The sequence below is a fragment of the Fundulus heteroclitus genome, unplaced genomic scaffold, assembly GCF_011125445.2.
Source record: "Fundulus heteroclitus isolate FHET01 unplaced genomic scaffold, MU-UCD_Fhet_4.1 scaffold_90, whole genome shotgun sequence".
Classification (NCBI taxonomy): domain Eukaryota; kingdom Metazoa; phylum Chordata; class Actinopteri; order Cyprinodontiformes; family Fundulidae; genus Fundulus; species Fundulus heteroclitus.
Window position 1 is genome coordinate 1,021,183 of NW_023397362.1, and position 16,637 is coordinate 1,037,819.

The 16,637-nt window shown below is 42.0% G+C and overlaps 1 protein-coding gene across 1 annotated transcript; it reads right to left on the bottom strand.

The window, feature by feature from the left end:
• Positions 1 to 8,502: 8,502 nt before the first annotated feature.
• Positions 8,503 to 15,070, bottom strand: rem1 (RAS (RAD and GEM)-like GTP-binding 1). The gene is made up of 5 exons (XM_012881313.3): positions 14,825 to 15,070; positions 12,796 to 13,184; positions 10,161 to 10,243; positions 9,328 to 9,535; positions 8,503 to 9,216 (listed from the first exon to the last, which is right to left on the bottom strand). Exons 2-5 carry the CDS (start codon positions 13,148 to 13,150, stop codon positions 8,939 to 8,941), a joined length of 924 nt encoding a protein of 307 aa, XP_012736767.1. The 5' UTR covers positions 13,151 to 13,184; positions 14,825 to 15,070; the 3' UTR covers positions 8,503 to 8,938.
• Positions 15,071 to 16,637: the final 1,567 nt, after the last annotated feature.

The following is a 16,637-nucleotide window of genomic DNA, read 5'->3' on the forward strand; positions in this document are numbered from 1 at the left end:
CATTTTGTATTTCACAAACTTCACTGATCTTCTGCAGTCAATAGAGGACAAGTCTCCCAACCATCACAGAGATAAACAGGACAGGAGAACATACAAGCATAACTTTAGGACAACATGCCTCTTCACCAATTTGTCAATTTCTACTACCTTTGTTTTTAACACATAAACAAATAATTTCACTTAAACTATAGCATATCTGATTAGTTTTCTTTGCAGTAAAGTATTTGCATAAATTGTGAGATTAAAAAGTAAATTGAGGGCCTGAACCTTATGTGGAATTTAATTAAATTGCTCATTATTATCAGAAAACTTTGTAATACACTGAATTACTATTTGCTTCAGTTCTGTTCCAGGTTGGACCAGATATTTCATTAGTAAAACATTACTAATTGGGGCCTCTGGACCAAATGAAAATAACCCAAAGTTATCTCTTTCTAATGATGTTTATTGGAGTCATTTAGTTAAATTTCCTTCAAGTAGAAGTAAACACATTATAGGATATTAATTTACAGCAGGTATGAAATGCCCCCTGGTGGGCACAAATTGATGCATGGTTAATAGACCAGTTCACTGCTATTGTTTTCATCCGGGTTTTTCGCGCATGCGCGCCGGACTGGAAGGCAGAAGGCGAACACATAGCGGGCGCAAACAAAGGAAACTGACGAGTTCTCCACGTATTTTTCTTCTTTAGATAACGTATCACAAGATCGTTTTAAGAGTAAGTTGATGGTTGATGGTGTCAGATTGCCAGATCCACACAGCAAAAGCCTGAAGGGACGGAGCGAGTCTGTGAAATGCTGGCCAAGTGTCCCGTACCGTGACATATAGAGCTGCCTTATAAACACGGCAGGCCAGTACAGACGAGAGAGCATGAAAACCATGAAACCACTGGACGGCTACAATTATTTTATATCGCGACAGAGGCACCAGCAACCCCCGCGACCCGATGAGGGATTAAGCGGGTCAGAAAATGGATGGATGGATGCGGCCTGCTGCTGCTGCAGCAGCACATCGACTCCGCTTCTCCTGGCCCCGTCTAGCGATCGCCACCTCCCCTCCGCCGCTATTTAAGTAGAACAATGACTAGTGCAGAATTAAGTTGTATTTACCGGAGATGAAGTGTAGACTGCAAATTCTGTCGTGGTACTATGGCTCCCACAGTCGATTGGTAGTGTCTGCATGCGCCCTTTTCACTGAAATTATCCATTTCTTTCTTCGTCCTTCGGTAAACGAAAGAAACGAAGATTTGGAATGCCTCTGTGTGCAACTGGGAGTACAACAAGTCGTAGGCATTGTTTAGATTCCAAAAATAAACTAACTAAAAGCACGCTCTAATTTACCCATTTTGTAATGATAGTAGACGAGAACAGTACTGTTTTTGCCCACCAGCGTAACCCGGAAGTAGCGCGGACGGCACGCATGAACTACTCTATAGGATTGTCTGGCAGTAGCCATCACTATTCTGCACCAGAAAAAAGTAAAAAAAGCAACCAAAACTACAAAGTACCTTAATAAGGAAGGGACTGAATAGTCAGCAGCTTGCATATACACTCACACCTAAGTGCAATTAAAATTGGCCAATGGACCTAACATGCAGGGTTTTGGATGATGAAAGGGGGCTGGAGTACATAAATAAAATCAATGTTTGCATGGTCATACCATGCAAACTCTATATAGTAGCTATAAAATTATGTTTAAATGCTTTCATATCATCTAAAATGTTTAATGCCAAATAGGAAACTATAGTATACACTTAAACTAAACACTAACAGTAGTTAATATCTTCCTAAGATTGTCAATAACACTGTAGTGATAATCAGTTTAGCATTTAAACTTAAAATAAGTAAAAATATCCTTTATGAATTCTAACTTAATCTTAGCCTATAGAATGCTGTTCAGTGAGGTTTTACCAAAAGTTGCTGTTGACACTTACTGTCCCAACGGACATAGATCCAAAAAAGGTTTGGATGAAGATTTTTTTTGCAGACTAAACTTGGAGCAGGGAAATCCCAGAGGCAATCTCCCCAACATCTGGCCTGTTTTATTTCAGCCACGTAGAGGTGTCTGCATGAGACTGTGTTATCATAACGACCGCTCAGTAAACAGCCTCCGCTAGCAGACACTGGCTAACAAACAGCAAATTACCAAGGCAACAGTAAACAGCCAAGAGTTCTGACGGGGTGTTTATATGAAGTGGATTACTGATGTGTGATGCCTGTGGCTTCAGCTGACAGAACTGAATAAAACAACCAAGCCTTACCAGGAGATTTCTCTGAAAGAAATGAAACCGTAAAAAGGTAGATAAATAAACCTGTATTAAGAAAATTTGAAAGCCTCCTTCTTTTTCAAAAGCCTTTAGATTAATACCTACTAGCATTGACTTGACAAGAGCACATGCCGAAACAAAGGTCTTAAAGATGGAATTTAAAAACATTCCATGTTAATAGGTGGTTAATTTCTTCATTTATTTTGTAAAATGTTTCTTTTTTTTCTTACTTGGTGAGAATTTAGCACCCAAGTAAGAAAATTCTAATTTGCATGGATAATTTCAATTGGACACAAGTGGTATTTTGTAGCAAAAAATAGTTCAGTTTTACGTAACAAACCAGTTCCTTGGTCCAACAAGTGGTTATTTGATAGAACTGATCAGGTGACAATTTTTTTTAAATGACAATGTGAGCAATTAAAATAGTAAAAAATACACAGTCTCCACTAAACCTTAGTGTTGATAGTATCAATCAGTATCAGGACCAGCTAATGGCAATGTCTCTTAGTCTTTCCTTCAAATACTCAACAGGAATTTTCATGTTGTGTTTCAAAATAGGGGGAAAGTGAGACAAAAATATATATCTGCTTAATTATGTTTGTTAAGATTTGACTTGAGATTTACTGTGGAAGAGTTACGGTAATATAACACCTTCCTCTGCAATGGATCCTTGATTTTCTGACAGAAAGGCTTTGGTCAGTCTGAATTGGTGTCTCCAATACCAAGGTACTAAATACTGGGGACCCTCACAATTGTGTATTCAGTCCTCTGCTGTTTACTAATGAGCCCCAACTGTGCAGAAATTCAAAGATCAAATTGCACAATAAAGTTTGCACATGACATGACCAAGGTGGACCTCATTAATAAAAATGTCATGTCAGCATACAGAAAGAAGCGTTGGCTTACAGGCTGGGGAAAAATCAACAACTTGTTACTGGAAAGCAAGACCTTTGACTTCAGAAAACCATGGAGAGACTACTTAACCTAAACAGATCATGTGTGGAAATAGTCAAAAACATAATATTCCTTGATGTTCCAAGGAGTATACCGGTCCACTCCTCTGTAACGGTTACAGAGGAGTGGACCGGTTTCGGTTCAATCTGCTGGCTTAATGACTTCAACGACCGCCCATTACTAAGGGGTGGACCTGTTTCGGTTGAATTTGCATGTTATCTAAGCCATTGCAAGGCCTTTGTTTGGCAATGGTATAAAGCTTGTTACTCCACATTACTCCAGACTTTTTGAATTGAGAAATCTTCCTGGAGAGTAAGCGAAACGTCTTCTACTACGGAAAACAAGCCAGTTGTTTTGTTTTTTACTTTTTTTGGAATGACCATGACCTGGATGACTGAGAATCTTCACCAGCTTATTGTCCTGTAACACCTGCTCCATAGCCACAAAAAGGACAGCACCATTTCAAGATTCTGCAGCCACCCGTTATCATCCAAATATTGGCGGAACATCCAAAAGCATTCTGAGTAGCCACATCTCTATCAAGTATAGAAACGATACCTTATGTAATCGTAACACCCTACAATGGATGGTGCGGACAGCTGAGAATATTGTTGTAGGTCTTTCTTCCATCGACCATACACATTTAACACATATCCTGCATCAGTCCAGCAGCATTGTTGGCGATCTCATGAACCCTTTAAATGAACTTTTTACATAAGAGAAGCATGTGGCCCCTTATTTCCAGATTATGCAACTTCTTCTTTCCACAAACCATTGGACTGCTAAACAATGGGGGACTGAGCTGGCACACAAACACTAGGGCACATCCTTGTTTAATGTGCATAGTGAGGACCGTGTCTTGTCTTCCATTGACTTCTATTCATCTTCAAGCCATTTTATGGCTAAACCCTGACCCTAGCCCTAACCTTCACGGGTTTATACCTAAAGGCTGGTTCACACGGCCAATTTTCAAAGCCTTTGAGACACCACACCTTACATAAAAAAATCTTAAATAAAACATGTTTGTTCGTACAGTGTATGGTGTCCGGTCAGACGGAGACGGCAAGCTCAATAGACCACACCAGACACATTTCGCTTAAGATCATTCAGATATCAGACGGGGAATCTTGCAAATCTTCTCAATATCAAACGTGAGTTCAGAGTAAATAAACATGGAATAATAATGGCAATAGTTTGTGGACTAAATTTGACAGAGAAAAAAGAAAAGGTGACCTATGGTTCTGTGCTTGCTGCCCTATGAAATGGAGGCGAGTTGGGGGGGGGGGGGGGGGGGTTCCTCTCGGGGAATCCCTGACCTCGCTTTCTGCTGAAAATTGGGCTAAATATCCTGCCTTGTGAACCTGCCTTTATCCTAACCAAAACCTAATTGACACCATAGTGGCAAACCTAACCCCAAGCCCAGAAAAGAGTGAGAACCAAAAAAAAGGTTCCCACTTTACATAGAAGACCTCACTTTACTGGTAAAGCTCCCAACCGAAACAGCAGATCAATTTTTCACGTTGCAGTGTACCTCCTTATGTAATTTAAATGGCAATAAAATAAATTTGACTTAATTTAGGATACAAACATTACCAAAATTGTCACAATTCGGTTCTGGTAGATGTTGTTATTTTGGTTTTGTTGGCTTTCCTGCCTTAGGGTTTATTTCTGTTTCTTGTTTTGTATTGTATTGGATTCATGTTTAGCCTGTTTACTGTTTTAGTTATCTGGTTTCCTTTATTAGTTTTTATTATAGCTTGTGTTCTGTTCAGTCTTAGCTTTGTTTTCTATCTTGGGTTTGATCTTTATGGTTATTTTGGCTCTGTAGTTGTCCATCTTAGTTTCTGGCCCATCAGCCTCTCAGTCACTACTCTGTCACTTCCCTTCCCCTGATTAGCTCCACCCATTCCAGTAATTAGTTTCACTCCATTCACCTGATCACTCCCTTACTTATACCTGCCTCTGCCCCCTGCAATCTGCCACATCATTGTTTGTTTTTTCTGTGCCCAGTTGGTGAGTCAAAATCAGCTTTCAATGCTCTCGGTTTCCCCTGTTTTTGCTTATAGTTTTGTCTGTGACTGCCTTTTTGTTATTTTTGGTTATTGGATGCAGTCTTCCCATTTTTGTCTTGATCCCCATTGGCTTTGCTTTTTGTAAATAAATGTTCTTTCACCTAACCTCTGCTTGTCTGGTTGAATACTGGGTCCACCTGTCTCTGATTCCTGACAGAATGATGTGGCCATAACCAGACCCATCGCCAGACAAGTACGTTGTTTTTTTTTTTCTTTTTGTTTTGTCCTCTCCTCTTTTTCTTTTTTCTCTCCCACCATGAACCCGACACCGAGTTTGCGATCTGGACTTAAGATTATGATGGACACTTGGGCTTTGTTTGGGACAAAAGAAGATGTCAGGCGCTTACCTGAAGTCGTCTTGGGAGCCTCGTTTGAGGGTTCCAGGCTGGCAATTTGTCCCCCTGGTGTTGGTCCCAGACGCCACATCCAAGGGAGGAGCGCTCTGCCGCAGCCGTACCGCCGCCGCAAACGCCGGCGAGCGGTTGCTCTGGCTGACGCCTCGGCTCCTGTCCCTGAGGGGTCGCCGCCAGCGGGCGACGTGAAGACCCAGGAGGGTCCGCCTCCGCTTGGCGACGTGAAGACCCAGGAGGGTCCGCCTCCGCTTGGCGACGTGAAGACCCAGGAGGGTCCGCCTCCGCTTGGCGACGAGGAGGGAGATTCGGAGGGTCCGCCTCCGCTCGAATCCCGTGAGGGGGTCCTGGAGGACCCGCCCTTAATCACTGCCCCGGTGTCTGCTCCCCGCAGCTCAAAGACTCAGTGTCCGGTGCCTGCTCCCCGCAGCTCAAAGACTCAGTGTCCGGTGCCTGCTCCACGCAGCTCAAAGACTCAGTGTCCGGTGCCTGCTCCACGCAGCTCAAAGACTCAGTGTCCGGTGCCTGCTCCACGCAGCTCAAAGACTCAGTGTCCGGTGCCTGCTCCCCGCAGCTCAAAGACTCAGTGTCCGGTGCCTGCTCCCCGCAGCTCAAAGACTCAGTGTCCGGTGCCTGCTCCCCGCAGCTTTAGCGCACTGTCTCCAGTGCCAGCTTCTCGTAGCTTTAGCGCACTGTCTCCAGTGCCAGCTCCTCGTAGCTTTAGCGCACTGTCTCCAGTGCCAGCTCCTCGTAGCTTTAGCGCACTGTCTCCAGTGCCAGCTCCTCGTAGCTTTAGCGCACTGTCTCCAGTGCCAGCTCCTCGTAGCGTTAGAGCACTGTCTCCAGTGCCAGCTCCTCATAGCGTTAGAGCACTGTCTCCAGTGCCAGCTCCTCGTAGCGTTAGAGCACTGTCTCCAGTGCCAGCTCCTCGTAGCGTTAGAGCACTGTCTCCAGTGCCAGCTCCTCGTAGCTTCAAAGCACTGTCACCCGTACCCTGTAGCCAGGCCCTGCCCGAAGCCTGTAGCCAGGCCCTGCCCGAAGCCTGTAGCCAGGCCCTGCCCGAAGCCTGTAGCCAGGCCCTGCCCGAAGCCTGTAGCCAGGCCCTGCCCGAAGCCTGTAGCCAGGCCCTGCCCGAAGCCTGTAGCCAGGCCCTGCCCGAAGCCTGTAGCCAGGCGCCCCCTTTAGCAGCCTGTAGCCAGGCGCCCCCTTTAGCAACCTGTAGCCAGGCGCCCCCTTTAGCAGCCTGTAGCCAGGCGCCCCCTTTAGCAGCCTGTAGCCAGGCGCCCCCTTTAGCAGCCTGTAGCCAGGCGCCCCCTTTAGCAGCCTGTAGCCAGGCGCCCCCTTTAGCAGCCTGTAGTCAGGCGCCCCTTTTAGGCGCCTGTAGTCAGGCGCCAGTTTCTGTTTTCTCCCTCTCCAGGCGAAGGCCTCCGAAAGCCCTGCTCCGCCGCCGTTCTCCAGGACGCCCGCCGGAGAACCTGACTCGTCGGGGCCGTCCTCCTGGACGCCCGCCGGAGAACCTGACTCGTCGGGGCCGTCCTCCTGGACGCCCGCCGGAGAACCTGACTCGTCGGGGCCGTCCTCCTGGACGCCCGCCGGAGAACCTGACGCGTCGGGGCCGTCCTCCTGGACGCCCGCCGGAGAACCTGACTCGTCGGGGCCGTCCTCCTGGACGCCCGCCGGAGAACCTGACTCGTCGGGGCCGTCCTCCTGGACGCCCGCCGGAGAACCTGACTCGTCGGGGCCGTCCTCCTGGACGCCCGCCGGAGAACCTGACTCGTCGGGGCCGTCCTCCTGGACGCCCGCCGGAGAACCTGACTCGTCGGGGCCGTCCTCCTGGACACCCGCCGGAGAACCTGACTCGTCGGGGCCGTCCTCCTGGACGCCCGCCAGACTCTATTTCTGTTATTTTAGTTCGCCCTGTCGGGTTGTTTTTGGTTTGGGCAGTGTTTCTTTTTCCTGTTTCTGGCCCTCCATCCTGTACCTCCCTCCACCCACCCGGTTTAGTCTGTTTTGGTTCTGAGGACGTCTGGAATCCGTCCTTGAGGGAGGGGCTCTGTCACAATTCGGTTCTGGTAGATGTTGTTATTTTGGTTTTGTTGGCTTTCCTGCCTTAGGGTTTATTTCTGTTTCTTGTTTTGTATTGTATTGGATTCATGTTTAGCCTGTTTACTGTTTTAGTTATCTGGTTTCCTTTATTAGTTTTTATTATAGCTTGTGTTCTGTTCAGTCTTAGCTTTGTTTTCTATCTTGGGTTTGATCTTTATGGTTATTTTGGCTCTGTAGTTGTCCATCTTAGTTTCTGGCCCATCAGCCTCTCAGTCACTACTCTGTCACTTCCCTTCCCCTGATTAGCTCCACCCATTCCAGTAATTAGTTTCACTCCATTCACCTGATCACTCCCTTACTTATACCTGCCTCTGCCCCCTGCAATCTGCCACATCATTGTTTGTTTTTTCTGTGCCCAGTTGGTGAGTCAAAATCAGCTTTCAATGCTCTCGGTTTCCCCTGTTTTTGCTTATAGTTTTGTCTGTGACTGCCTTTTTGTTATTTTTGGTTATTGGATGCAGTCTTCCCATTTTTGTCTTGATCCCCATTGGCTTTGCTTTTTGTAAATAAATGTTCTTTCACCTAACCTCTGCTTGTCTGGTTGAATACTGGGTCCACCTGTCTCTGATTCCTGACACAAAATACTACTAAAAGGGCACTGGGCACACAGTAAAATAAAGGGGTAAAGAACAATGCCACTTTTTTTTCGGCAGACCTTACTTATGCCACCACGGTCAGTTGCAAGGACAGAAACCCCCCTTTAAAAAAAAAACTATAAAGACATTGTTGAAGTATGCACATACTTGCACAGTGCTGGTAGTCACTAATATTATTTTATGTCTGTTCTTTAAAAAATTTATTCAGCACATTAATCGGAAAACAAGATTTCTCAGGACATCGACAAAGTGGACAGTGAAAATCAGGTTTTACACAACGAAGAATATCTGACACGCACACACCCACTCACACCACAGCTAAACCATACAGTAATGATCTTTTACATTCAACCCAACTCTTCATATTTACATTATTTGGAGGTAAAGCCACAACAGTATTGACACTAAACAGTAACACGAGGAAATCAGCTAGTCACAGTAAGTACGTTCTGTTCATTCAGTTTGTCGCCAATAGCTTTGTTTGAGTTTGAGCCACTGATTGTGATAGACCCAGCTGATGCTATTGTCCGTAGTATCACAAGGAGGCGGTCGTTCAAGAAGTCACAACGAACAGCTTGACAGAGAGGCAAGTCTTCAAAGGACAGCTAGGTCGTGGCAGCTCTTGGAGCGCACCTTAACTGCCATTCGCTGGTTGTTTCGTGCAACCAGTCGATCCAGGAAACGGCGAGCCTTCTTGGTGAGACTCTCTTTGCGCTTGTAGACTGAGTTTCTGTGCTTTGTGACCTCGGTGCTGTCCCGACGCAGGCGAATCTGCCGCACCACGCCCTCGAACAGCTCAGACACGTTATGCTGCAGGGATGCAGACGTCTCAATGAATTTACAATCAAACACCACTGCACAAGCTCGGCCCTCTAGGAAAGAAAGGATAGAGGTTCAGTTGTTAAAGTGTGAACAAATTACGTTTATTTCCTGGCATTTTGGCATACGGTTACATTTCACTGCTACAAACCATTGACCCCCACCTTCCACAGCGACCTCTCTGGCCCGGACCAAGTCACTCTTGTTTCCTACGAGGATGATGGGAAGGTTTTCCGCTTGTCTGGCGCGCCTCAGTGTGATGCGGAGCTCAGCAGCTGAATCGAAACTTGAGCGGTCGGTGACAGAGTACACAATAACATAAGCGCTCCCCACCTTCAGAGAGTCATCATGACTTGCTGGGTCTCCCCTTTTCTAGTAGAAGACACAAGAAAGAAGACTTCTTAAATTTTTAAATTTAAAAATGAGAGCATCCACTTTAAATCCGGTGGTTGTACATGCATTGATTTTTATAAAGGGTTTAGATATATGCTATTGTACTTTGGTTTCATCTCTATTGAATAACTATTGAAACAGTAGAATCTGAAGTGTGAGGTTTGTGGTAGTTTTAATAATTTTATAACCTAGTGAAGACCAGATGATTCATGTTAAGACACTATAACTGACTTATAAAACTTTTTTAGTAGAGTTTATTGTTGTGCTGCAACATCGGACTTGTCGTGCATCCCCCCCACCACCACACACCTTTTTAAGCACCATTCATTAAACTATACAAATTAATGAATTACAAAGTTATCCCCTTAACAGTACTGTTAAAATAGACAATAGCAATAATTTTTTGTAAATAACTAACAAAAATGCCTTGCTGTCTTTTTTAATTAATGAATAGGTTATTTGACTATGTTTACATTTATATATAATTATTTATTTGTTTATTTATTTTTTACCCAGAAAGGTCTATAGTTGTTGAGGCATATAAAACCACTTGTTATGTTTTATGCTTTAAAAATATATCAGCACACACACACACAGAGCATACCAATCTGTCATTCTCCCATGTATCCATGACAATCAGTGTTGTTTCCTCTCCATCCACTGTCAGTGTCCGCTCATATATGTCCACTGTGAGGAATAATGAACACAGACACTTTAGCAACAGGAAATACTCTATAAAGACATTTTAACATGAGCTCAAGAAAAGTTGTTGTTGTTGTTATGGTTGTCTTTGAGTTTTGCCGTCATTCATGTGACAAGGTTCTGACCCTTGAGAAACAGCCTTTTTTTTTAACTTATTTTCTCTTTTTCCAAATTGAACGCTTTTTTTTAAATTAACTATGGCAATTCTCAGGTTTAAATAAACCTAATCAAAACCTATGTGGATGAAAGTCTTAAGAAAAATATAAATTTGATGAAGCTAAGATGAAGCTGACAAATGAACTGAACAATGTTTTTTTTAAAAATACTTAAAATGAATGCCGCTCAATACAGATTTTGTCCTGGATGATGTGCTGCCCTAATACAAAATATGTCAGTAGAGGAGCATTTCATAAGTTTGATATAATGATAACAACATACCATTTTCACACGTATCATTTAAAATAATCAGAATCTTTTCATGTCTTTTCAAAACACAATAAAGTAGATTTCATGTTCTTTCCCTGTATCTTCAACTGAGTGATGTTTAGTTCCTCATAGGCTATTAAAGTAAATTAAAAAAAGAAATTTTTTTCAAGCTAAATTCTTGTTTTTATAGACACAACATATAGATACAACAATATATTTTATAATCCTATAATTGTCTTGAAATCTTAAAATGTCAAATATATTTTTCGTCTGACTTTTCATGACCATTTCAAATTAACAGAATTATATGGTCTTACTGTTTATAGAAGTAAATGTCCATAAAAAATTGTTAAAAATGTCACAACATAAATATCAATGATTGAAAAACATAAATCTCATAGTACTGTACCCATGTAAAGATATTATTACTATAGGTGAAATTGGGTTATTTTATCAATAGAAATGGTTAAACATATACTCCAAACCTTTTCATGTTATTGTAAAGTTATTTAATTATCATTATGGTAGTTATAATCAGAAGAATCACAATCAAGATATTTATTTTCTTTCTAATCCTATGAGAAGAAAATGACAATCTAGTTGATTACAAAATCACAAGTCAACTAAGGTGCTACATAAACATTGAAAAAAAGGTCATATTCAAGTTAAATTAACTGCTCAGAATTTTTTTTTAACCAGAATGAACAATGTTTAAAGTGAAACTGATTTGTAAAAAGTTAATGTGCTTCAAAGTGTGGCCAAAAACTAAACAAAGCTTCCAAAATTCATAGCACTAGAATGGCTGTTGAGACAAACGAGGAACCAATGACAGCACAAACAACCTCACTTTGCTCCGAGGCAACAACATGTACACAGAGCATAAAGCAAAATATGACCCACAGATAATTCAATTTGAAAAGTAACTGCTCACCCTGTCCTCACAGTGTGTCAGACCACCGATGGATCAATACCAGTTGCCAATCATGGCCAGAGGCCCAAAGTCACATGACCCAAGAGCTGATCAATAATGTCGGGCCAGTCAAGGTTACCATGCTACGACAAAGTCAAAGATACTGTGCACTGATCTCTGCAGAGACACTCACTGTTTTCGGCATCCATGCAACGTTTTGTTGACCAAAGGTTATTAATGGTCTGTAGGGAAACAAACTGAAAATAAAATCCAAAATGTTTCTGTAGGGATGATTTTCCACTTTTTGGTAGCAGAGGTGCCAACAACAAGGTTCTGGGGAATGGGTGTGGCAGCTCAATTATCTATTTATTTAGCTTAATTCATTAATTATCCTCAAGTCAATTAACATTTCTAACAGTGTCACTTTAAAGTGTCAACCAACTGCTTCATAAAAGGCCTAAAAAAAATTTTTTCGGGGCTTTTAGCTTAATATGCTACTCCAAGATTATAAGTGCTCATAATTTCATCACCCTTTTCAATACCTTGTGGAAAGCTTTCTTTATTTGCTTTTTGCTGTTTGTTGATTAGGGACTACCAACCTGCCTAAGGGACAAAAGAAGAAAATGCCCTTCACATTACAGCCTTGTATTATTATATCTATTTCTGTACATGAGCTCTCCCTTTTTTTAGTGAATTAAAATATTCTGGAGGCATTCCAGTATGGTAGCATTAAAATAAGACTGTTTTTTAAAAAGGAAGAATGGTTAGCTTTAGGCGGTTGTGTTTTAAAACCATTTTTATATTCTGTGCCATAGCAATGTGAAAAAAGCAGCTTTGGTAGTCAGAAGAACATGGTCTTGTAGGCCATACGAAGCCGTGATCTCAACATCTCAGCATCAATCTGAGATTGTGGGGGGACCGGCAGAGGATGCTGAGACGGCTACGCACCGAGAGAAAGAGCGGCAAACTAAACACGGTGGTTATTGTTTTCACTGTGTACATGCCTCATTTCCTGTGAATGACGCCGAGAACTTTGGACCTCCCCGTGACTGATGGAAACCAGAGTTCAGAGAGAGGTTTACAGAGTGCAATAAATCGGACATGTTGTTTAATGAAAAAGCAATAAATTAAAGCGACGGTAAAAAATATGAAAGCATACTGACAACTGATTTATTGAAGGGTTCCACAAACAGCATCCCACCTCCAGGTTGTTCATCTTTCTCTGTGATTCCAGCAAAGATTCCTGCAAGGCTGGTCTTTCCGACACCATGGTCGCCAAGCAACACCACTCTGTAAACACACTCGGATTCGCTCTGCGAGTCGTCGTCTGAGTCAGAACTCCAGTGAGCGCGGTAATGGAGGGACTTGTCCCCGGGATGGTAAGATGCTGACTGCCCTAAAGGAGGGTGGCTGCGAGTGGCACCGGGGCGGTCCGGCTGCGTGCTCACAGATCTTTGAAGGTCCCAAGTCCCGGAGAGCTGCTGGTAGAGGGGAGGAATGGGTGTGCTCCCTCGACGCCGCAGAGGCTCCTTCTCTCTCTGAGTGTTGAGGGTCATAATGTTATGGTAACAGCATCGGGACAGGATGTGCCTGGTAGGACAATGTGGCATTTAGCTTAAGTTTAGGTTTCATAATAAAATCTGGTTCAACAGTACATCCATACATGCCATTTTATGAAGACATGTGTGTCTTTTAAGTGTCTTAGCATCTCTATTCAGCTTTTAATAAAATACCTTATTGACAAAAGGGTCAAACAACCTTGTTTTATTTATTTGTGACATTGCCGTTTACTTGGTGTATGGCTGGTTTGGATGCGGCGTATTCTAGTAAATCTATTTAAATGAAAGTCCTATGTTTTTCAGGTGGGTTGTGTGAAGTGCTTCTGAGTAGGCAGTAGACTAACTACAGCCGCTACCTCTCATGGTGGTCTTACTTTGAGGAAACTTCTCTCGGTTAAATGCAACTAAATCCTCAGAGCAGGTGAAAGAGATCAAGTTTGAGATTAGGCCATCTGAAACAACTCCAATCTCAAAGCTTTACCAACACTTTGCATGAATGTTATGCCGAGTATGTTTAAAAATGATGATATTTTCACCAGACCGTTGTTTACTTCACAACTTTTATCACAACTGATCAAGATCTCTGTCTTTCTATCTATGTCGAGAGTTAATTTATCTTGATGCTGATCCACTAACTAGTTATTTTGTGTCTGTAATCCCGGGATTCTGGTTTGTTGGTTTATAATTCAGTGGACTTTCTTCATTGCAGGGACTTTGCTTTGGTCTAGTTAGAAGTTAAATAAAGTCTGCATTTAGTCATCAGTTCAGCTTCTACAGCATTTTTTAGCCTCTCCTCCTTTTTTCTACACATTCAGCATTCTGAATGAGACAGCTGGATTTCGTCTTGCAATAACATGCTGTCCCCATCTTGGCTTGTTTGAGGTGAAAATGTCATTGAAAACCTCATGTAAGTTATTTTACCCGGAAAAACAACAATGGCTTGAGTATTTACCACTAGAGGCAAGACTGACAGAAGGTTATTTGTAAAAGATACAAAACAAACTTTCCAATAGAGCTTCTATGGAGGTCTTAGCAGCAACGCTTAAACAAACCTACTACAATAAATAATTCAAGGATTTAAAGATGCCAAGAATGGCAGTCAGGGATGGTGAGCACCAATTAGACCAGCCAGGAGCTCTTAGTTATAAACCGAACATAAATCATGAGCAACCCCGGAAAATCCTATAAAATTATTCAGTCTATTAAGGAATGTGCCTTAATTCGTAAAAGCAGGACTTAGGTTCTTGATATTATTTATGTTCACATCAAGAACAGTCCCTGTTGTAACAAAACGTAGAATACACAGCTTAGTAAGATCCACATAAATAATTTTTCCTCAATTTACTTAATGCAAAATGTAATTATTAGGAATGAGTAAATCTCAACATGAAACAACGTACACAGATTTATATAGAGAATCCTACAGAGAAAACACACTGAAAGTTTAATTTCATATCTCAATATGTTGAATATCATAAGCTCGTATTCACTAAAATAAAGTGCTGATATGCAGTGATTGGTTTACAAAAAAAATACATGTTTCAAATTAAATCCAGTCTTACAAGTACGATGAACTGTATCAGAGTCCGCACAGTTACCCTACTTAAAACACTCAATACATAAAATACCACGGAGCATTGTGCATGAGGGCAGATGAACATATGGACCTACCTCACACTCCATGCACAGTCTGGGTCAGTGCAGCCTCAGCGAACAACAGAAAAGAGTTGAGCCCAGTCTCCGCGACTCTGTCAGTGTAACAGTACCCCGGTGCCACAGTAACCCGGCTGGAAAAAAAAAAAAAAAGTTCCACAACAGCGTTAAAAATTCAGCAGCTGAATCACAGTTATCAGCCTCCCTCTCTGTGAGTGTGTGTGTCAGAGAGACAGCAGAGGAGAAACAGATATCTGAGGAGGGAGAGTGTGCAGGACTTTTATCAGAGTGGAGGGTGAGCTGCTTTAGCAAACATTTTTTGGTCACTTCCTGCTTGATCTAAAAGACACACTGTAACTGCATGCCACAATTCTGTTTGACTAGAGATAAAAAAATGCTTTAAAGAATAAAAACAACTAATTACCTTTTAATATTCTCCTTTTCTTTTAACAATTATCCTTTCATAGTTTACAAAAAAGTCTTAGCACTTTGAATTGTCTTGTTACTGGAAAGTGCTATATAAATAAACCTAGATTTATCACACTGACAAAGCAGATGAAAGTAGATCAAGATGGCACAACTGAAGAATCCTTTTTTCCAATTTTTCCTCCTTGGATATCATATAAACTAGCTGGACTATGGGGCTAACATGGAATGGATATTAGTTAAAATTAGAAAATTAATAAACTAATTTACACCTTTGACACAAAGCTCTTCCGCATAAAGCATCCCACATAAACTAGATTAATTAGACAAGGGCTACTCAATGTATTGGATATTTATTAAAAACTCCACTTTTAAACTTCAGTCTGATGCGCTCCTACTCTGAGCTGTTAGTTGGGTTAGGAAAGCCGGGCAGCTATAAAGTTATTAGTTATGCTAATAACATAAACAATGACACATTTTGCAAAAGAACTGCATATATTTCATTGAGGTTTTAGATGACAGAAAAAGAAAAAAAGTAGCTCTTGATTGTGATGTGCGGGGATAAAATACATGGTTTCGCAAATCAAAAAGAAATCAAATTAGTAAACAGAGTTGAAACTCGATTTTAATCTCTATGTAACTGTATTTGGTCTGTAAAGGCATCAGGTCATTGTTAGAGAACATTACTGAACAAACCGCATCATGAAGACCAAGGAACACAACAGATCAGGGATATAGACCTTTAGATGTTTGACGGTACAGTTATTACCACAACTAGCATGCAGTCAAGAAATCTGGCCTTTATAGGAAGATTGACAAAAATCAACCAACTCTATTCACATGTCTACCCGTCCAAGTTCACCCTGAAAACACTCCACAAGGTGCTAAGAGAAGTCTCCAAAAACACAAAATTATCATCACAGGACCAATGGGAAGCTCTTGCTACTTTTTTATTTCTGAAAATGCAATTTATGTTCTCTATTTGCCATAGAGAACATCATAGACCAAGACCAGGACTCATGGCAAAAAGTCCTTTGGGACAGATACGTCTAAAAAGTAATTATTTGGACATCAGAGCAGAAGATCTGTTTTCCAGCCACCAACAACCTTTTGAAAAGAAATAAATTAATAGAATGCTCAATGCCCAGAGATTCTGTGGAATGGCTTTTAGTAATGGGTTCTACCTGAAGAAATCTGGAAGAAAAACAGCAAAAAGCAGGTTTGAGGTGAGAAACAAACTTTCCTCAGACTAATTTCAGAGACTGGTAGATGGCTAGAGGAAAATCCCAGATTCAAATCGAGCCCTGGGCTCTTTCTGCATGGGTTTTCCATGTACTCCATTAACATATGTGGGTACTTCAGCTTCCTCCCAAAGTTCAAAAACATGACTATTAGCCTATTTAGG

Excerpts from the sequence above, each read along its gene's own strand:
- rem1 (XM_012881313.3), bottom strand. The coding sequence starts at position 13,150 with ATGACCCTCAACACTCAGAGAGAGAAGGAGCCTCTGCGGCGTCGAGGG. Across the intron at positions 10,244-12,795 it reads GAAAGATGAACAACCTGGAG|TGGACATATATGAGCGGACA; the intron begins GTGGGATGCTGT and ends TATTCCTCACAG. Across the intron at positions 9,217-9,327 it reads CAGAGAGGTCGCTGTGGAAG|AGGGCCGAGCTTGTGCAGTG; the intron begins GTGGGGGTCAAT and ends TTTCTTTCCTAG.